The sequence below is a fragment of the Thunnus maccoyii genome, chromosome 9 (assembly GCF_910596095.1).
Source record: "Thunnus maccoyii chromosome 9, fThuMac1.1, whole genome shotgun sequence".
Taxonomy (NCBI): Eukaryota; Metazoa; Chordata; class Actinopteri; order Scombriformes; family Scombridae; genus Thunnus; species Thunnus maccoyii.
The window spans coordinates 23180859-23203395 of record NC_056541.1 but is presented as its reverse complement, the minus strand read 5'-3'; the positions used below and the strand labels follow the sequence as shown (position 1 = coordinate 23203395).

The 22537-nt window shown below is 40.6% G+C and overlaps 1 protein-coding gene across 10 annotated transcripts in view; it reads left to right on the top strand.

The window, feature by feature from the left end:
- Positions 1 to 22537, top strand: part of trpm3 (transient receptor potential cation channel, subfamily M, member 3) — a 151711-nt gene that overhangs the window by 104245 nt on the left and 24929 nt on the right. For 9 of the 10 annotated variants that reach the window (XM_042422298.1, XM_042422295.1, XM_042422293.1 and 6 more), the window contains 7 exons: positions 2897 to 3071; positions 3640 to 3763; positions 11549 to 11621; positions 17314 to 17414; positions 18102 to 18236; positions 18391 to 18441; positions 21488 to 21628. In XM_042422298.1, the coding sequence (XP_042278232.1) occupies positions 2897 to 3071; positions 3640 to 3763; positions 11549 to 11621; positions 17314 to 17414; positions 18102 to 18236; positions 18391 to 18441; positions 21488 to 21628 (800 nt within the window). Of the gene's footprint in view, positions 1 to 2896; positions 3072 to 3639; positions 3764 to 10424; positions 11622 to 17313; positions 17415 to 18101; positions 18237 to 18390; positions 18442 to 21487; positions 21629 to 22537 lie in introns of those variants that run through there. The other variant, XM_042422301.1, reaches the window with a different exon arrangement.

Sequence of the window (22537 nt, the reverse complement as noted above, 5' to 3'; positions counted from 1 at the left end):
AGAACAGTACAGAACACCTAACATCACCTCCAGTCTGATATACAGTAGTACAATCCATGACCTGCTTCTACACAGCGGAGGTGCAGGACTTTTTAACACAGCCTGTAAACCCACAAAACTGTGTAGTTAGCTGATTATATAGTGACTCCTGCCCTTGAAAGTAATGCTGGGTTAGGTTACCACTGGTTACCACTGTAGCCAAAAACCACATATGCTAACGTTATAGCAGCCAAACACACTCTCTATCCATTCCTTTGGTCTTTGGTTTTGGAAAGGCTAAAACTGCAGTCCCACACATACTGCTTTAACATGCAGAGAAATCCAAAGCTTTGCAGACCTGCTGTTTCTAGTATGGTTGCTAAATTATAATTTTAGGGAAGGATTTAGCAAATGGTCAGTTAGGGGTTTCTCTTATAAGGGCACATGTTCTTCTGCTGTTAATAAAGAGCTGAGCCCCACCGAACCTCTGGCTTAGCAAACATAAAGAAGCACACTATAGTAAGTATATATAGAAGTATAGAAGTAAGGAGTATAGAGAGAAATGGGGAGAAGAAAAGATGAATTTATCCACTGCATAACAATGTTGCAGAGTAAACACTTTGTAAACTCTGTCAAGAAGGATTGCATCTTCACTAAATACTCTCAACAGATTAGCTCTCAAGCTATGAGTTTACATTTCCATCTAGAACAATAGATATTCTTTCAAAAGTGCCGGCTCATGTTACTACAGTCCGTGTATTCAAATACGTAGTGTTTCATTCGATATAAAGGGAATGTTCAGACCATAGAATTCGCCTCCACAGAGGAAATAATTCAAAGGATTCTCAGTTTTCTAACAATCAGAGGATTATATTTTAAAAAGAGTATAAAATTGCAATTTCAGTAGAAGCAGCTGGCAGAGCATTAATATTGTTAAGTTTAAGGCTTCAATTCCCACACAAGCCTCCAGGAACAGAGTCTGGCTGTGTGGCTGTTTTTGTAGTGGTGGCCACAATCGAACACACATATATTATAATACAAATGTCTGTAAAAGTTAAAAGAGTACTTGTAAAACTAAAAAGCACAGTAAAAGAATGAGCACTTGGGTAAAATAAAATGTAAAAGCAACAAGGATTGTATCAAAAAATCAAATTTTGATGCCATTCGTGTGCACTTTGGGCACCCGCAGAATGAAATGGGAAAAACTTGTTTTAATTAGAATGAATAGGATGAATGTAGTTGTGGCTTCCTCATGTTTATGTAATCTACGTTTCCCACAAGAATACATACAGTAGCTGAGGCTAAAGCTAATTAGAAAAACTTATTGTGAAGGGGAGGTCAAATGTCACCCTAAAATGCACCTGTTGTTTTTGGGTAGTCAGGCAAAAGAGAAATGTATTTAATTTGTGGTTTCCTCACATGTGCGCATACCTCTGTCTGTATCTGTGTGAGTATGTGTGCATGTGTGCGCGCAGGCAGAATTTTCTCCTCCCAATTAACCATGACACAGCTGTGCTTTCCCCTCCTCATCTGCTCCTCGGTGGGTTTCAGTTGAACAATAATCTGCTTTAGATACTGCAGCGTTGCCTCCAAAGCTCACCAGTCATCAATATCAATGCTTGATCCGACACAACTGCAAGCGAACACACACGTGCGCGCACACACAGGCAGGTAACAGCCAAAATAGACATCCAAAAGAAATGGAATAATCAGATACAAAACACAAGTCATTAGTCTGCTCCTTTCTCACATTCTGCGCGGTTGATGTATGGTCACGTGATGTGTTGTAGCACAGTGACGTTTTACCTCTTTGAAGTACTGTAGGCGAGGCCCCTAAAATATTCTCCTTATGTAACTGTCCCTCTTGCAAGGCTGTGCAAGGCTGTGTGGTGGGTATGCTTCTGAATGTGTGTGTGTGTGTGCTTGTGTGTGTGTGTGTGTGAGTGCACATGTGAGCAAACAGTATGTAAGCATGCATTTGCATGTGCTCGTCTGCCTGCGTGTTTAAGACACAGACCATGCTTTCTCCTCTGTGAATTATGCAGACCAAGATGAGGGTGCTGGGTGGGGAAGATACACGGCTTTTGAATTAGAAGAGTCAAAACACCCGGCAGAAAACACAACCACATGAAACAGGATGGGAGGAAGAGGAAAAGAGTGGAGTGGCTATGGAAAGAAGAACAGAGAGAGAAAGAAGGGTTTAGGAAATGGATTGGACTGAGACTACTAAAAGGGGAAAGAACACAGGGGGGTAAAGGAGGATGGGACTGGGGGGGTTTACAGGGTTTATTTCTTAAAGGGGATTTTCAGAGATATAATGAGAAATAGAGTACTGAGAGGACACCAGACGCTAAAGAGAGAGGAGCAGCCAGAAGAAGGCAGGAAATTCCTTTGAACAATTTTCATATCTACAGTACCTTCTCCTGTATGTAGTCTCACCGTGTGCAGAAAAACCCACCTGCTAATTATGAGTAATTACCGTAAATAGCCTGTGATTAGCAAGCAAGGAGCCATTTTTGTATGAAGCAGTTGGGGGATTTATCTCTAAAACTACCAAACACACACACACACACACACACATGCCCATGTCACAGGAACAGAGCACAAAGTGGGCTGGTTATTTTTGGTGCAGGTGCTCTTTAGAAAAATCTCGACCATAATTAGGAAGCGTACAGTGTCCTGACAATAGAGTCAGGAGACACTGCAGGTGTCACATTTGCACCTTGTGCAAATTTGAATTGAGTTTTTCTTTTCATGGATTAAGTGTTGCTGATGTAACAAACCCTCTTTATTGACTACTCTTCCTCTGTTTCTCACATTTCTATCCTTTTTTCTGTATTGTTCCTCCCTCTTTTCTTTTCTCCGATCATTCGCTCATTCCCTGTTTCTCCTGCTTCCACTCTGTATTTGTGCGCAGGTATCGGTCAGGGTGTGCCAGTGGTGGCTCTGATTGTAGAGGGAGGCCCTAACGTGATCTCCATAGTGCTGGAGTACCTCAGGGACACACCTCCAGTCCCTGTGGTGGTGTGCGATGGCAGCGGCAGAGCCTCAGACATCTTGGCCTTTGGACACAAATACTCTGAGGAGGGAGGGTATGCACTCACACGTGAACATTAAACTGTAATCCAAGGACAACCACTATAATATAGATAAATGCACTACACACTGTGGAAGTCTTGTGTTTTCTTCGATAGATTGTTTGTAATCACAGTGATTGACAGTGTTAACATTTGAATTATTAAATGATTAAAGTGGCTTTTGACTCAGCCAGCACACAATTTTATGTATATAGCTCTACAGCAACAGTGTAATTCTGTGCATTTTAAGGGAAAAGATATAGTATTGGTATAAAAACTGAGTGATGCAAGAACTCTCAAAAGAATGTGCTGGTGCATGAATTTAATAACACACAAGTAAACATTTTCGGTTTCTCACGAGACACATAATGAATTCTCAATAGTTTTTACCGCTTCATATATCCAGTTACAGATGACGGTAAACTTTCAGAAGACATAATAGCGCTGAGAGTCCCAGTCAACCTTGGTTCCACTTACTGACAAATAAATCTAATTTGACTGCTTCCCCCGTCACTGTCTTCCTCTCCTTCTCTCTGCCTGACCCCCTTCCTGACACTCTCCTTTCTTTTTTCTACACCTCCAGCATAATTAATGAGTCTCTAAGAGACCAGTTGCTGGTGACCATCCAGAAGACTTTCACTTACAGCCGCACACAGGCCCAACATCTGTTCATCATACTCATGGAGTGCATGAAGAAGAAGGAGCTGGTGAGTGTCTTTCACAGACACACATACACATCCTTGCAAACATCCATGCACATACACACTTTTTGTATGTGTATATTTGCAGCTGCAGAAAAGGCAATATATGCATGAAACACTCACAAAGAGAGATGCACGCACACACACACACACACGCGCGCACACCATTAAACCACTAATAACACCAATAACATCATTAACTTAAGCTTTGATGTCTCTGCTGTATAAAGAGGTCCAAAAATGAAAAATCTGTGAAGGAGGAGCAAAATGGATTTGTCAAATGAAGCTTTCTCATCATGAAACTTTTATTGAAGCAATTATTACCCCATCTTTTATGTATGACATGTAATGTTAAGTGCATGTAAATGTATTCAGATGACGTTAGGGACCAAATGGCCTCCACCTTGAGAGTCTGTACCCCTTTGGCAGTGTTTAAGTCAAGACACACATCAAGCACAGCTGTCAAACACATCCTTCTTCCCCGGAGCGGAGTCTCAGTCCCTTTAGAGCACTGTCAGTCACATGAAACCAGCCTCTTATTGATGCTGTTTAATGCCATGTGTGGAAAGGTGGTGTGTGTGTGTGTATGTCATACCTATCTGCATTTGTATGTATATGTGTTTTTGCGCATGTGTTAATCATTACATCACAGTAGCAGGGGGCATAACCGCCACCGTAACTTACACAGTCATTAATGGTGTGTGGCACGCACATCGTGATTGAAAATGCGCACCACGGTATCGCATGAAGTGCTCGTACAAACACACACACACACCCTCAAACACAAGATTATGAGTAACAAATCCTTAATAAAGCAGTGTGTACCAAACAGAAAGCTAGCAGTGTTTACTGTATCTTAGCTCTGCAGCAATTCTTACTTATTTACCACTTGGTGGTTCTCGCCTCAGCTCGCTTTGAACATTGTGTTCTATGTCTTTTGTAAGGAGGGGAGTGTTTGTCAGATTAGTGACTATCAGTGCTGCTGGCTGCCAGTGGTAATTTGCAAAAAAAAAAAAAATTAGAATTGGTAGCATACACACATACCTAAGCCTCATTTTATCACAACTTTTAAAATAAAATACAAAACTAGAATTCAGTTAAGCCTCTCAAAACTTGAGGGCTGGAAGGTTTAAGATGACTCGACCAGGTATTTGTCATGCGCTAGTCTTTCCTGTTAATCGTAGATAATCCTTGTAACATGTGTTTTAGTTATTACAGTAATTGTCAAGCACTGAATCATACAAATGAAATATCTAAATTACATGCACATGCAAGCCACACACACACACACACAGAAACATGCACAACCACAGGACACGTAGCATGATTCAGTGTAGTATTTTTCAGGCAGCCGAGCATTGGTCATGGTTGTGCAGCGTATAAGTGGATTGATTGCGTCCCCAGTGGGGTTCCAGTAGCTGACTGATGCTCACACTGATGGATCTTCTGAACACAATACACCAGAGCAGAACAATACGGTGTGAATCATTCAGCTAGAGCAGCTGTAGAGCTCAGATAATCTGATGCTGCCTCTGTCTGAATTTACACAACTGTTACCACTGCCATAGTGAGCAAGAATAAAACTCAAGTGTTTTCTATACAGGGAATACTATAGTCCACCAACCCCACCTCACATTTGCATAAATATGTGTGTGTTTTACATACCAATTAGTGTTTTTTTTCCTCATATTACACCTACTGCCAAAGGGAAAAATAACTTTTTAGCATGCTTCTTTATCCAGTGGGCAGTACAGCTAGTGTGTAAACTTGTGTAACTGATACATCTATATGATCAGAAAAAGCACAGTGTAGACACAATGAAAGCAAACAGTGGATAGGTGTTCATATCCAGGAGTCTGTACTTCATATTTTATGTATGAATGTAAAAATAAGCAGTCATCTATGGCTCATAGTCTTAACAATGCCATAAAACATTTACCAATGACATGAAATGTTGATAGCATACTCCCTGGTAATGCATTCAGTAGAGGCAATCCTCTTCCATAAAAAGTCAGGCTTCTCTCAGCGGACACACACTGCAATCATTATGGTTGCCCGTGCACCATGCAGAGAGTCTTGAAAAGCCAAGTTGATTGTGGTTATTGTAGAATGAGAGCAGGACAGATGTGTCATCTCACTCTCTGCTGTCTGGCACCTTTATCTCTCCCTCACTGAGTTGGTTTCACCAGTCTTCTATTTATCAGGCTGATAGGCATCACAGGGGTTCCCCCTCAGAAAGCCACAGATCTGAGTGTGTCTGTGTGTGTGAGATTGGAGGGGAGTAACTGTAAGGGAGCAAGAGAAAAAAAAAGAAATGTGAGAATGAGTAAAAGAGACAGCTCCTTATGTCCCAAAGCCCGTCAAGGACTGGCTCAAGACATTAAGAAGACGGTGGACCAAACACAGACTGGTTAACACTAAAACAGATAAGGTGCGTGTCATCATGAATGATGTGAGAAGCCAGTAAGTTACTGCTGAGACAACTGCAACATAGATAACGCACCAACAGACAAAAAAATAACAAACTGAAAAGTCCCACAAGTGGCATGCAACTGAAGATTATCACAAAATACTGATCAACTGAAACTTGAACAGGGTTTACGAGTTTCAGATTATTATAAGATAGATATAATAGTAATAGGGTAACAGAGAAAAGTTGTTTTACCCTCATACACCAAAGCCAACCTGTGAGAAAACCCAGGTCCGGGTCACAAAACCAGGTTGGATAACACACATTGACACTGGCAGCAAATGCAGGTTTATCCTGGGTCAGTGCTTCATACTAAGAAGGGTAAGTGTGTGTGACAGATACATTGACAGTGCGTGTTTGCCAGTGTGCCAGGGCGGCCAATTTTTACATTTATTTCTTTATTTTTTGGCTCTGCAGCAGGAAAACCATAGAGTAGGAGGAAAATAGAAGGACTAAAGGTGACTGGCTGGGATAGAGGGAGAGTGTGTGTGTGTGTGTGTGTGTTTCTGCTTGAGAGGGTAAGCGAGAGAAGGAGGAGGACTAAAGAGAGGCTCTGTCTTGCTTGTTCCTTAGTTTCAACATGTTGGTTGATTCATGCAGACATTTTGTGCTTCAGTTATTTCCCTAATACCCCTGCTTTGTTTATCATACTGTTTCTGCTTCACATCAAGAGTCAATAAACTTGCGATGCTTAATACGCGCACGCTGAGATGTTTAAGTATGTATGTATGTGCCTCTAAGCGTTTTTTTTTATAAATGTGAAATAGTTCGCTGTATAAAACCATCACTACTGCTTTAACATCCCCATTTCACAACGCAGCATGATGAATTTTGTCATTAATATATTGCTCTGAGCTTAGTTAGGCAGTGAATTATAGAACGGATAAGTGCTCTTTGCTGTTACAAACAATAGTTCCAGTTATCTGCTTTATGCTTTCATTTGGTCTAATTTAGGAGCGTGCTGGCTCATCTCCCGGTAAAAAAATCTGTTCCGATAGATGATAGATTCTTAGGTTCCAAGTCAGGAAAGGGAGGGAGGGGAAATAATTGCGAAGCTAATCAACGAGTAATATGCACGCCCTCGAGTTTTACAGAAGGGTAACAGATGTAAAGCATATATATGGTGTGTTATGAAAGTGCAATGAAAGGGAATATAGAGACTGCATGCGTATCAATCTGTCTGGATCATAAGGGCAATTGTCTTCCTCATATATGTACATCAAGTAGCTTGTTTCTTTTATTCATACAATTTCATATGAATGTCAAACAAGTACACTGAGAAGACTTTGTAAGAATCAATGCCTTTACATAATATCAGGGCTTGTTATAGCTCTTTTTTTTGCTAAAAATGAGTGAATCCAATTCTAGGTCTTATTAAATGAGAAGAGCCCCTGTCTCTCTCTCTCTCTCTCTCTCCCTCTCCCTCCATTTCGATCCCTTACTCTGCGAGAGTTAGTGCAAGATGACTGTCCTGGTATCTCCCAGCTTGGTATGAATAATTGAGTGCAGAATAGTCCTTATATGTTTAATTCGGATTAAATATTGAGGAGGAACCACCAGCCCACAATGTTCCTTCGCCTCCTTGACAAGAGAGACTAAGAATGAGTAGGAGGAAGACGAGGAGAACGACAGAGTGACTTAAATGGATCACGAGAGAGACGGAAAGAGGGTGGGAGGGACAGATGGAGAGAGAGAGGGAGGGTGGGAACTGAAGAAATGAGGAGAGGAAAAAGAGAGGGAAAATCAGTGGTTTTGATGGAGAGTAAATTTGAAAATGAGGCGTAGTAGAGAGTTCAAGCCACAAACAAAGATAAATAGTGGAAGAAGAGAGAAAATTCCTCTCTTGGTTATCAGCAGAGCAGTTTTTCAGTTAAAAATTTCATAAAAAAGAAACTTATTTCCCTCTTTTCTCTGTTTTGGCTGTTGTAAACTGTCGGTTTATTGTTTATAAAGAAAGTAATAAAACACATCATAATAGTTTATGCTCAATTTCACACAGATGAAACCATTAGCATGCTTCTGTCATATCTGAACTGCTACCATTGTTGACGTATGGACTGTAAAAGATGCTTTGGAAACCCATGTGGACATATGTGTGTGTGTGTGGTGTCTTGCCATGTGTCTTGTATGTACAGTACTTTTCACTGCCTACTATATATGTAGCAGCATCAGCAGGGTCTTTGCCTGTTAAACGAAGATGAATGTTTTCCAATCAGCTTGGCTCACTGCGGTGTGAAGAGCAGTTGTCTGATCCTCTAAGCATATAGCTTAGCGTCTGGGAAGATGCGGGAATCCTCCGACAGAACCCAGTCACACTGAGAATGATTGCACTGACTCTTCCTTTTTTTACTTCTTATATCCGTCTTCAATATGTCAACACTAAATCTCTCTCCTTCTGGCTTACTTTGCCTTTCTCACGCTTCCTCTTTCCTGCTGTCTCATGTCTATCCTCCCGATCCCTACCTCCACTCGTCACCCTCTCCTTATCGTTACGCTTGCACTCCTGCTCTTTTTCGTCTTCTCCTCCTTTCTTGTCAACAGAGAGAGAGAGAGAGTGTAACAGACACAAGTCAGTGCCCTGTCTCATGCATGTCGACCCCTGAGTTGATGAGTGTCAGTGTGGAGGCAGAGAAATGTCAAAAATACACATTCAGCTGAAATAGTTGAAGATTTAAAGATGTTTTAAGATATTAACCAAGCGCTGCTATAATCTGCACATTGAAAATGTAATGTACAACAGATGGGAGAGTTTATGTCTTGAGTAAAAAACAATGAAGCTGTTTCTACCCTTTTGTTTTCTCACCTTAAGCACTGAAGAGCACTTTTGCTTGTACAAGAGGATAAAAACAGAGGAGGGAGAAGCTGTCTGTTTACCTTTGCACACACTTATTGATGACCCTCCGCAGGGTCGTTGAGATTAAATTAGCAACCTCGCATTGTCATAGAGGTTCTGTTGCTTAGCCGCCGTGTTGTAGAGGTCTCTATGATAACAGGTAGAGCACATCCACAGGGTCACCTTGGGGATATGATTGGAGGAAGGGAAGAAGGAGGAAGAAATGGAGAGGAAGTGGGCAAACATGGGAGGGGAGGTGGGGGGAGGGGGTAAAGTAGCGTGACTGTGGGAGGTTGCTGTTAGATTAGCGGTAGGAAGCAGGGGAGCTGGAGGATGATGGGTGGAAGAGAGGGAATGGAGGTAAAGGTGGAGAGGCCTGGAGGGGCAAAACAAAGGCGAACATCTCCCATTATCATCATCTTTCCTCTATCACACCGTCATCCATCTTTAGTCCTGAAGGCAGCCGAGAAGCCTCTGTGTGTGTGTGTGTGTGTGTGTGTGTGTGTGTGTATGTGTGTGTGTGTGTGTGTAAGGGAATGCATGTAACTCTTCATTGTGCTTTAATGATAACTACAGGATAATGAGCAAGTGGCCAGGATAGAAACCTGTACTGATTGGGTAAAATTAACCTCACACATAAAACATCCTTAAAAATTATAGGTGACTGCCCTCTTCCTCCCTCTCTCTCTCTCTCTCTTTCTCTCTCTCTCTCTCTGTCTCTCTCTGTCTCTCTCTCTCTCTCACCCTCATTCCTGATTGGGTGTTTCTAAAACTGATCCAGTTAGAAAATCACAGCTACGCATACATATAGTTTGACCTTTTAGAGTCACCATGTAAGCACACACACACTCATGCATTGCGCGTGTGTTCAACAGATGGCTCCATAAATGTGTTGTTAATATCAATTAGAGTGAAGGCGGAGATGCATTCTAGCAAATAATAATCTAGCCACTGGCCATACCATTCAAACACAAACACACACACACTAAGCTAACTAACCAGGTTAAGCTCGTAAAATTACACACTGTGTCAACAACTCACTGGCGCCTCCGCTCATGAAGAACTCAATCGATACCTTCACATCCTATTGCACTCTCATTTCACCTGGAGAAAGACCTCTTGATTACACAGGCATGTGACCACCACACACACACACACACACATGTTAGCACAAACACACACTTAGATGCTTCCCTTATTAGTGATTGCATGACACAAGTTAAAGACATTAGATGATGTCTCCTCATTTCTCTCTCTGTAAGGAGCCAACATTTCATCGGCATCTGCTGTACAAATGATGAATGAGCCAACATACTAGATACTGTAAATCTTCAATGTGAATTGAATTACTTTTGTGCATTTAGATTGTGTGAAAAGAGAGAAGGAGAGAGAAGATGGTTAGCCTACAACACTGCAGCATTGCCCAAGGGAAAGCAGCAGCAGCAGCAGCAGCAGCAACAACAGCAGCAGCAGCAGCAGAGCCCGCAGATTCCCGGAGCTCTACGAAATGAAGCCATTTAGAGGGGGGGAGATGGGAAGGGAGATGGGCTGCAGGGAAGAGAGGGAGGTGGGAGGAGATGGATGGGTGAATGGAAGGATTAGAGGAATAGCTCGTCAGGCATTCAGAACACGCATTCCCCCGTACATGGCTCCCACAAGGTGCCCTTCATGCATGTACACATGTGAGCATGTGTGCACACACACACGCTAGCACCGGCATGCATACACGTGCAGGCTATATGTGACAGGAAAAAAAATCCAGAAAATCTGCCCCATTTCTCAGATTTCCCTCTTACTTTGGACTTTGGCTTTTATCCATCGTACCATTAGTTCATTGCATGCAGGATATAAAAAAAACGCAGCTAAAAGGCATGTCAGACTGCACAGATGAAGACATAAACTGGCCTCAGAGTAAAATATTTCCCTTAAAGCCTAATCCAAAAAATGTTAAGACACAGCAAAAGAAAGAGAACAGAATGATCTTTGGTAATGGAGAGCGCTATTAGTATATTCATTTGATCTCCACTCCTTTGTCATGTTTTTACTGTCGTTCTCCTCAGTTGCCTTCTCAGCGAATCCCCTCATTCCCTCCCTACAGTGAACAAGCTATATATGTGAGTTTTGTGGTATTCTCTGCTCAAGAGACAAGAGAGGAAACAGGAGAGTCTGGAGAGGAGAACACACAGTCTATTACATCAGAGAAATACCTCCTCTCATCTCCTCTCCTCTCCTCTCCTCTCCTTCTCACTGTGTGCACCTCAGCAGCAGTGTTTTTTGAAACAGTTTAATTCAAATCCTGAGTGAGAGCACTCTCGCTCAGGATGTGACTGAATTTCTTTATGCCATAAGCCTTGATACATTCAATCGAACAACAAAAGAATGACTCATGAGTAAAGTCACTTTCAAACAGTTTGACTTGTATAGAATTAATGCACCTCTCCCTCACACTCTTTCTCTCTGCCTGTCTGTCTCTCTCATTTTCTCCTAGATAACAGTTTTCCGGATGGGGTCAGAGGGTCATCAGGACATTGACCTTGCTATCCTCACTGCATTACTCAAAGGTGGGTGTTTTAGTACAGAAATGTGCGTGTGCTGGAGTATGAATGTACAGTGTGTGGCTTCCATTTCACTGTCACCCTCCAGGGATGTTGTTATTTGGAAACTTCTGTTCATAAAAGGGGGACGATATTGCAGAAAGAATTCCTCTCACTGTCCCAGTTTAGGGGTATGTTCAAAGCACGCCATGTTGTTACTTTTACAGTTCATAGCTCAGGAATAAATCAGAGATATCCGTGCCTATTTTTATTTCTCTTAAAGCTCCATTTAGCAATTTTCGATCACTGTAGGGCAGGAAGGCAAAACAGCATTAAGCCATGATAATCAGTTTATAACAGTTGCTTACTTACAGATCTAGTCCTCTGTTTCTCCAATTATCCAATAGAGGTCCAATAAATAACTCGTTTTGCCCACCAGCTAGTTGGTTAAATATTCAACTCTCTCCAATCAGCCACTCATTTATTTTGGTTCGGTTTGTTTTCTGACTGAGCAAGTAGTGTGAGCTTACATGTTCAGGACGGCTATCCCCAGGGTTGTATGGGGGGCTGGTGAGAGCCACTAGGATTCAACCATACAGACTGTTGAACTAAAACAGTGAGCTGTAATTGACAGAAAGGTGTATAAAGCAGCAGAGTGGGTGTTGATTCTCAGTGGGATCAGCAGTACTCACCGCCCTTTTATATCACAGAAGTCATTTCATTTTTTGCAAATATTTCTGTAAAAGGGTACTTCTGTGATTTTGTATTGTACTTTCATGAAATACATAAGAGGGTACTATGTTTACAACTCCACATGACCTGTCAACTAACTTTGATGTGTAAAATCCACTCACAGCCTCTTTAAAAGAGCTGTGTGAAATGTGAGGAGATTGTGGCTCTAGTACCAGCTGTTTGTTTCAGACAAGCTTGCCGTTGTTCAGGTTTCCTACTTTATATGCTAATAAAACCCTGATATCGCAACAACAACTGCGGAATAATCAATTAGCACGAACTCAGCTGCTCATTAACTCTGTGGCCAGATAGAAATAATTATAGAAAGACACTTACAGTCACCAGAAAATAGTGAAAAGTATTGTCTTTTATTCATCTCTTTTGAAGTGTATATTTCAATTTAATTTGTATTTATCAAATTAATTTCCCATGAGGTCAATTATTACTTTGAAAATGGATGCATGGCCTAAGCACACACTATTATTCTTAGAACTATGCACCTATTGTGTGTCCAGCGTTCACACAGTCAGAGCATCTTATCTTTACACATATACAACTGTATGCAGGTAATGTTACACAGCCATTCAGTGTCGTTGTCTGCACATATCACACTGTAACACATGTTAAATCAGCATGGCAACAGTAGCACAGATTTAAGGTATGACACAGTAAGATATACTAGAAGATATACAGTTAGCAGAAGCAGAAGCAGTGATCCTTATACTTCAACAAATTGTTATGCAATTGCCAATACAAGCAATGAACTGGACAAAATTGGGTTACAAAATTGAAAATTTGTCAAGTGCAGACAGTGCAATTAAACTCAACCACCATTGTTCCTCCACCCTATTTCCCACTTCGCTGTTTCCCATGCTCCCACCCTTCCGTACCCTCCCTTCTACACACACACACACACAGAGGATTCATAGATCCATACTTTCGATTGGTTGTTCAGTAGCTTGTATTGATCATGGCTGCTCTTGCCTCTTCAAAGAATATAACACTAGCCAGGCTGGAGCAAGGATGCATGCTCTCTCCCACATACACACCTGTGTACACAAGTGTACGAAGAACAGTGAGTCCTGTGGGACTGCTTAGCAATTCAGAGCATATGATTGACTATCTCAGGAATTGTTCCTCAGAGAAACATTTCATTCCACAGAGACTGAGAGTGAGACTAAACTACAGAGTTTGGCAAGGAAGAGAGTGAAAGAGAAATGTGTTTTACATAATTTATGTGTAGCAGTCAAGATTCATGATTTCTCTGGCCCATGAATCTCTCCCTGATCTTTGACTTCATTGCTCTACTACTACTTACTTTCCCTGTGTACAAGTCTCACTCATCTATTCTGCTGATACCATCTGTTGATCTCTTTCATTTCTATTCACTTTTTTAGCCGTTTTATTCATTTCTTTTCACGTTGTGATAGGAATGGCATTTAGAAGAATGAGTGAAAGAGGGAATTGAAATCAAAGAAAGAGAGGAGACAAAATAAGAACATGGAAATGAAAAGGAGTAGATCAGAGAAGTAAAAGGATGAGAGAGGAACACCGGGAAAAAGGGCAAAAAATCCTTTATGATAAACAGCATGAGGGTCATTTTACATGCAAGTCTTATTCTGCAGCTGAGTGAATGGGACGCGTTAAGGCTTTTAGTGTAAAATGAAATCAGTCACATCCTGCCTGAGAGCTTTTTAAAACACTGGATTAGACTCCTTTGCTGGAGAACTAAGCTACTGCCTGAAGCTCAACAAAACACAGCAGAGTCAGGAATACACAGTGAGGAGAGAACAGAGCAAGAGCAAGAAAAAAGGATAAAAGGAGCAAGTGAAAGAGAAAGATTTAGAGAAGTGGTAACAGACAGAGCAGGAAGGAAAGGCCAGCTAAGACACATGGAGTAACAGGGGGAGTTTAGAGTAATTGATGGTCTGCCGTCAGAGGTAGTCAATATCCTGAGGACTGTGTCCATAAAGTCAGTTAGCTACAGTTCAGCCTCCCTGCAGGCAGACAGTGAAGCCACAGGCCTTTGATAAAGCAAGGCCACCCTGCCTTTTAATATACATATATATCCACTAAAGCTGTTATTAGGGAGCTCTGCATCTCATTACAGTAGCAGAGCTCTGTCTGAAATCACGCCATTAATCTCCAGTAATGCTGTATGGGCCTTTAAGTTGGAGAGAGAGCACCGTGTAAAGTGATGATGCTGGTGTGCTTATTAAAAATTGCAGTCTTTTCTACACACAAGGGATTATTATACCTTATAATAAGCTGGATTTCCCTAAAGGCTTAGATGAATTGTTACCTTGTCTTTCTCATTTTGGGTGCTTCGTCCAAGTGTCCAGGTAAATTATTAATGTGAACACCAGACTGTTGTTTTCTGCTATATCTCACTGGTCAGCACCAAAGTACGCCACTACAAAAGTTACCAGCTACTTTTAGAGGCCGGAGTGAGTGCTTTTTTTACTAGGTTTAATCAGGACTGCCAAGTGCACTTCAGTAGTACTTATTGTTGTTCATAAAAAAAAGAACATTATTCATGGTCAACTGACCCACCTGACCTCTCTCTGGCCTTATGAACCAACACCTTTTTCAGAAGACTTTTTCTTTTTGCTAATTTGTGTTTTATTGGTAGCATTTTTGATATACACTCCAGATATTACACATATTTTTCTTCAAAACATAGGATAAGATCTATGCTCCTTACCATGCTCACCTGTTTATGTTTTGGAACAATACACACTTGTTGGGAGGGTCTGGGGGTCCTCCCCCATAAAAAATTGTAATTTAAAAAAAATGTCCTGCATGTCTACACCACCTTCCCTCTTGGATTAAGTCAAGAAACAGCCACCTGCACTAGTCTAGATTAGTTAGATTGAGGGTGCTATGAAAACTGAGAATGCATCAAGAACAGTGTCTAATCGGGTGGATCAGGACAGGAAATAATTATCAGACAAATTGCTATTTCATTTTTAAAATTATATTATAAAAACATTATGTAGCCCTAAAATGGTAGAAGGTTGCAGGCTACTAGGCCATCTTCAAGGGTAAACAAGGACAAACAATTTATATAAATGAAATAGCCTTACAACACATCATAATATGATTAAGATAACTAAACCTGGTTAAACCTGAGGGTTGCTATTCTCAATACTCACAAGGCCATCTTCAAAGTCTAACAATTGCAATAGAGTACAAAGTGAGATGAGAGGGAGAGATGCTGTGCTGCTGCCAGAAGAGCCACTGACTGAGATTACTCAGAGCAGCATGCATGGGAATAAATTATAATATAATAGATTTGTGTTTATTTCTTGCTGAACAACCCGCTGCTGCACGGTGCTGCTGTTGCGCTGTGCTGCTCTGTCTTGTCTGTCTGTGCGCTGTCAGTGTCATCTTTTCACGCTGTGACATTATCCGTTATGAATTTGTTTTTCACTGCATGAGAAAATGGCCTTGTGGCGTGAGAGCATGTGAAAAGTGTCAATTGAGTCTCATTGTCAGTGCATGAGTCTTGGCAGCCATGCTTTTTTGTTTTTACACTCAAGATATTTTATATTGGAGTTTACTAATCAATTCTGAATAGTAAAGTTGAAGTTTGATTTTATATTTACAGTCCCTCTGTGTCTCACATACTGTTTTTTCACCAGCACATTTTCTATTGCTTCTGAGTTTTCTCCGTTGGATTAAGTGTTGAAGACTTATTCACACAACTACAACCAATTACTGTATCACTGTTGCCTAAGCTCCTGCAAGAAATACCTATATAAGCAATTACTGAACACCCACTACCTGAAACTTACAACTGCATAATCTTCTGCTTAAATTTTGTGTATTTCCCTGAAACTGTTTTGGGCAGATTTACATCCACCACTTGGCCCTTACCCAAACAGCAAGGACATGCAGCAAAAGCTGTCACAGTGATGAAAGAAGTGCTGTTTTTCAGCAATGTCATTTTATTTTTTATTTATCCTTATTTGTCAGTGTGCCCTTGAATCTAGTGAACAATATATTTTTTTCATGCCTCCGCTTCTTCTCGTATAACATTAAGCAGATCTGATGTGTGCAGAATGCCACGTTTTTGATCATTTGTTCTGTGTTTCAATTTCCTTTTTGGCTGTCATGTATGTATGTATAGTTCATTTTCTTCTTCTGCTGATTATGTTACAGATATGTTGATGTTACCTGAGTAACAGAATACTGTAAACGATGAAGTTCACTGACATAGAAAACCAAAGGAACACAGTTATATTCCATATTATATGCAGGGATGAGATGGGGCGTTAAATTAGGTGATACATCAAAGAAGGACCGTCTGTCAGCCTCCAATAGGAAGACATCTCTTGTCTACAGACTTGCATAACAGGCACAGGCAAAGGCAGGAACAGAGGACAAAAGTTGTCAGCAGACAGGCAGTCCACCAAGCCTGCAGTTATAGTAGATGAAGCTACTGCAGCCTAAAGATGAAGCCCCAATACTTCAACGGGAGAGGTAGTAGCTATTAGTCAACAGCTATAGGAGCTGCAATTGCTCTACAATTGCAGGTCAGAGCAGTACGACTACAGTGCAATACAAATCAGATTAAAACTAGAAAAAGCTGAAAAATCAATAAATAAACAACATTTTGATTTGAAATAATGCTACATACGTGGAGAAGCCGCAACTCTGTCTATACAGGAACACTAAAACAATATAAAATAACACAAAAGAGGTCCCTCCAGAGCTGTCTTTGACTTAAGATAAAAATGTATCAATACCTTTTTAGCAGCAGCAAAAGGAATAGCATTCAGCAAGGGTAAATGAGAATATCAGCACATTAAGAGAAAATCAAATGAACAGCAGATCAAAGTTGCAGCAATGAAAGTATTAAACCAACAAATGATGAACAACTGCATGATTATACTGTGATCCATATTATCATGGACTATGTATCACTATCAGTGCTTAAAAAACCCTGATAGCCAAACATACGACATTTTCTCTCACCCATCAGGTGCCAACGCGTCAGCTCCTGACCAGCTGAGTTTGGCTCTGGCATGGAACAGAGTCGACATTGCCCGCAGTCAGATCTTCATCTACGGACAGCAGTGGCCTGTAAGAAACATACACAGTACAACAGACATACAACTGCAATATTGATTTTATACACAGCACTTGTTTGAAAGTTTGCCCTTGCTTCATCCTCAACAAAACTGATAATATAGCGTTGAAGCTATGCAGCTCAAAGTACTTTACATTAAGATAAAATACTTAAAAATAATTAGAAAGACAAAGTCAATATCATCAGATAAAAGGATACTTAAAACTTTAAGGATAAATTTATTGGTTGCAGAAAGCAGCTCAAAATCAGCCATTGAAAGGGTTCAACAACTGACAAATGGTTGCAAATGATGGATTTCTGGGGTTATTTGTGAACATAATTGAAAGGTATGCATTTCTTGCAGTTTTCAGTTGTGTAATGACAAGATGTCTTTCAAAATGTTCAACTGTGTAAATTAAACTGACTTTATTTTGGACATGTGGTCCGTAGCAGGAAAAAATCTAAAGGATAACATGAGGTTAAAATAAGAAAAATAGATATTTATATATTTTTTTATTGAAGTGTCATGTGAAATCTGTGGCACATAAAGCACTAAAACATTGATCTGGACTGTGAGAACTCATCTAAAAATAGCACATATACACTTGATCTGTGCTTACTTGTCCATACTCTACTATATATATGTAGTGTGTGTAGTATCATAAGTATGTACTATATACTCTCAATCTCATGTGCCTTAGGTTGGTTCCCTGGAGCAGGCAATGCTGGATGCCTTAGTTCTGGACAGAGTGGATTTTGTCAAGCTGCTGATTGAAAATGGAGTCAGTATGCACCGTTTCCTCACACTCTCCAGACTGGAGGAGCTTTACAACACGGTATAACAAATGCACATAACAGCGATGACAACATTGCTTAGTAAACACATGCTGTATCATCTTTATATAACAAAACCTCCACTGGCAGATCATTTGTAGGTGGTGATAGTGTACAGCATATCCTGACATGCTCTGTTTGATTTTTATTCAACAGAGACATGGACCGTCCAACACGCTGTACCACCTTGTCAGAGATGTCAAAAAGGTAAGACCATCACTACCGCCACTTTAGCTGTGTGGCTGTTCAGGCACACCGTATGGGAATGTTGGCTTGAATGTGTATATTAAAGAAGACATGTCTGAGTTCATAGAGTTTCAGTTGCTTTTTTTTTTTTTTTTTTGGCGATGTGTTCCGTTACTCTGTTTGCATCTATTTGTTTGTTTTCATCTCGGTAGCCCTAGTTGCTGTTAACTGCAAATAGAGGCCGGCTTTTCTCTTTCAGCTGGAGTTAAAGGCTGCAGTGGCTGTGTAGAGCTATGCACGACTCTCATCCCCCTCAGGACTCTTAAGCAATGTACTCTGTTCCTTCTCTAAGGCACACAGTACCACGGCAAACAAACACTACATCTATTAAACATTGTTTTATCCACAGAACTTGAATTTAAGCAAACTGAAGCCGCATTGGAACTGCTGTGAGGCTGAGAAGGAATAACTCAGTAAACACCCAATTAATTCATTTGTTTTTATTTGTATTATTAACATAATTATTACGTGTGGTCTTTTTATATGCAGTTCCAACTAGAGTAGTGAAATTGTGCATCCCCGTACATGAAAAACATATTTATTTTTGCATCGCCACTGTGTTATTTTCATGGTGAAGATGGTGAAACAGCCGAAAACCCAGGTTTACACTATGCAATTTGCATTATTTTTTGCATTTCTCCTATAACATCTTGATTATTACCGGTGGTAAAAGACAGCAACCTAGACTTTTACATTCAGCCCATGTCCAATTAGGAGTGATCCCACTGTTGAGAGATAATAGAGGGGTCAGTAACACCAGCATTAGCACTGAGAGGTGTTCGTTAATTAAAGTGTTACTGATTACAGTAATGCCGCATGCATCACTCCTTTAACTCCGCTCTGTCTTTAAGCACAACTCTGATCTGAAGTTGGCGCAGAGAGTGTATGTAGTTTGTATGATACAACACCTCACAACACTTCGGACATGTGCAAAACACACTCTGTAGTGCATGGCATAACATCAACATCTACTTTTTGCAGAGCTGCTTGTTATAGTATAGTTGAGTGTTTGTGTGTTGTTGTTGTATCATAGTATGATGCTAATTAGATTTTACTGCTATCCCTCAGGTCGAGTCACCATGTCATCGCCGTTTCCTTTCTCATTAATATATTGGCCGTACCGTCAGCAATTTTCAGTTATTGGTGTTGTTCTAATAACTGCTGTAAGGCCCGCTCTCAGATTTAATCTGGTCCGTTCATTAGACTGTGTGAAAGTTGAGTCAGAAAACAGGAAGAATCGCAGAGATTGGCCTATGGACTACAGCTGCAAAGGCAGAAATTGGTTTTCCTGCAGAGCAAATGAACAACACAGTTTTGCGGCCAAAGGTTGGTAGCAATACACCTCGTGCCTTGAGTCTCACATGCCAGGTAATGTTGGGAGAAAATCCAAATGTAACCTGACAGTTTTACTTCTCAGTTTTCTTTGCTAAATGACTGTAAGAATGAGCCAGAATATTTGGGTAGTTGATTAGTAATGTAGGTCATCAGCTGACATGAAACACTGACCTAGTGTACATTGCATTACATATGTTATCTGTATTGTGATTATCTGACTTTCTGTAAGTTCAGCAAGAAATTACACCTTAAAAAGGGTTTCGGTGTAGTGTTTAGATTTTAAAGATTTTTCAACTGGTAAAATACTCGCTGTTAATGCCAGGGACGTGCCTCAGGACTCAAAGCTCACTAACTACGCTGGAGAATTTAAGAAATAAGAGAGAGAGAGAGAGTGTGTGTGTATTTACACAAGGTATAAACAAGCTATTATTAGCTTCAGCTTCACCACCCCAGGGAATTAAAAGAGGGCTCTGCTGACCGCTGACTGGTGCATTTGAACTATATCAGTAGGACGAGGAGGTGATTCTTTGTGTGCTCACTTTGAACTCCAGTATGTATTAAAAGACAAGCAGTATCTGTGGCTCTCTTTACTTCAAAGTGTTAGCAGTTGGCCTACAGGGGTTTGGTAGCAGTGCTTCCTGGCTTTACTGTGCTGCAGCCAATAGAATTGAATCTTCGGATATGAGGGCATGCTGGGGATGAGGAGGACAGAGATCTAGGATCTCACATCTGATTGCTGATTAAGTGGAGATGGTATCAGCATAGGTCTAAAGATGTGTAAGGTAATTGGTGCAGCTCAAAGAAACAGTGGGGGTCAGGATAATGACTGCAGGATCGAGGGGTGACGTTGAGGGCAAAGTGTTGACATGGTTATAGTGCTCATGTGAAAAGACTTGCTTTTCAATAATGATTCTCCCATCCAGCATTAATAGTTATCTGTCTGTCTCTCCATGCTATTACCCCTCTCTTCCAGGCTAATGAGTCATTACCACTTTCTCTTTCTTTTCTTCTCTTCCAGACTGTGTTGAACCTCTCTGAGGATATCTTATTATTTCCCTAAATGCAAATTATGACAGATCATTCAATTTTTTACATCCTTTTTAACTGTCCTCAGCAATTATATTCTCTCTATAAATCATTCTGCACCTAAGTTTTCATTCTCCCTTCATTTTCTGCTCTTGTATTGGATCTAAGAGAACAAAGCCCAGGAAATACCTTACCTGAAACAATTACGATATTGAGGGAATAGCTCCAAGTTTCTACATCGAAACAATTATCCACGTAGTTTAAAAAAAATCAAAAAACCTAAACTAAACCACGTCGATGAGATAACAGTTTATTTAAGAGGCTGGAAGAGAGATCTCGCCTGAGAGTTTTTGTGTTTCTCATTTCCCCTGCTCATGCTTATCGTGCGGTATACTCACTGACATTATGTGTTCTTTCCAAGCGAGAATATCCAGGGTTCAGTTGGATCTACTTCAAGGTGAATCCGATAATCACGTTTTTGTTTTTTTTTGTTTTCATAGCCAAAAACAGTTTGATATGGATTTTGTGAAGTGAGTGTGTATGACTGCGTGATTTGTTTTGTACTATTGCTTCCCTCTTGTTTACTTTTCTTTTATCAGTCATTTGGAATGAGTTGTTGGCTGTTAACACTGTCTGGTTTTTCTAGGGAAACCTGCCCCCGGACTACCGCATCAGCCTCATCGACATTGGACTGGTCATTGAATACCTTATGGGCGGAGCATACCGTTGTAACTACACCAGGAAGAGATTCAGGACTCTATACCACAACCTCTTCGGACCAAAGAGGGTGAGTAACTTATTCTCACCTGCAGTAGCATCTCACCAGTTAATGCAGTTCAACACTTACGTGTAGATGTAAATGTCATTAATCAAAGGAAGACTATCAGTGAAATTAGCCTCATGATCAAATTAGGCCTGATAAGGACAAGTTGGATAATGTAGGCAAATTATGTTTTAATAATAAAATGTTAATCAGGGATTGTGCACTCAGGGGTAAATTTCACCTTGCTACAAGTAGTAAATTAGAGTGTACATTTAAATCTGGTTCATTGTGACATGAAGCAAAGACGACCTTAGCCTGCAGTTTGCTGTAGGTACTTGATGTTTAAAGCAAGGATGACAGAAATGACATGAGCAATATACTGGATTTTATCTGTCGTTTTTAGACAGCAGTGTATTATGATCTGTCCTTTGCACAGATGATAACGTCTTCATACATATTGGGGAAATGATTGACTTAAATGGCAGGACAGAATGACCTTTCCAATATATAGTATAAGCTTGAAACTGTAAATTTCAGCTGTTTTACTTCAAGGTGCGACTTATAGCTAGTGTAGCCCTGGATTGGAATGTGGAAATGTTTTCTATTTAGAAAACCTCAACATGATGTGATGTGATGTGATGTGTTTCAAGTCATTATCCCAAGTAATCAAGGTGTTGTTCATCAGCAGAGGTCAAACGTAAGAGTGGTCCTCCCCTTATTCTTTATTTTCACCTCTAGTAGAGTGGCAGCACAGCACCTATTATTAGCTCGATGCGACAAATCATCCATCTATAGCAGTGGCCCTCCATCATGTGCCATCATAACCCCAAGAAAATACACACTTCATACCAACCACTACAGAAACTCATCTCACTGATAAGCACACCTTTAACCAACTGATCATTGAGATCATGTGCTATACCATTTCAACAC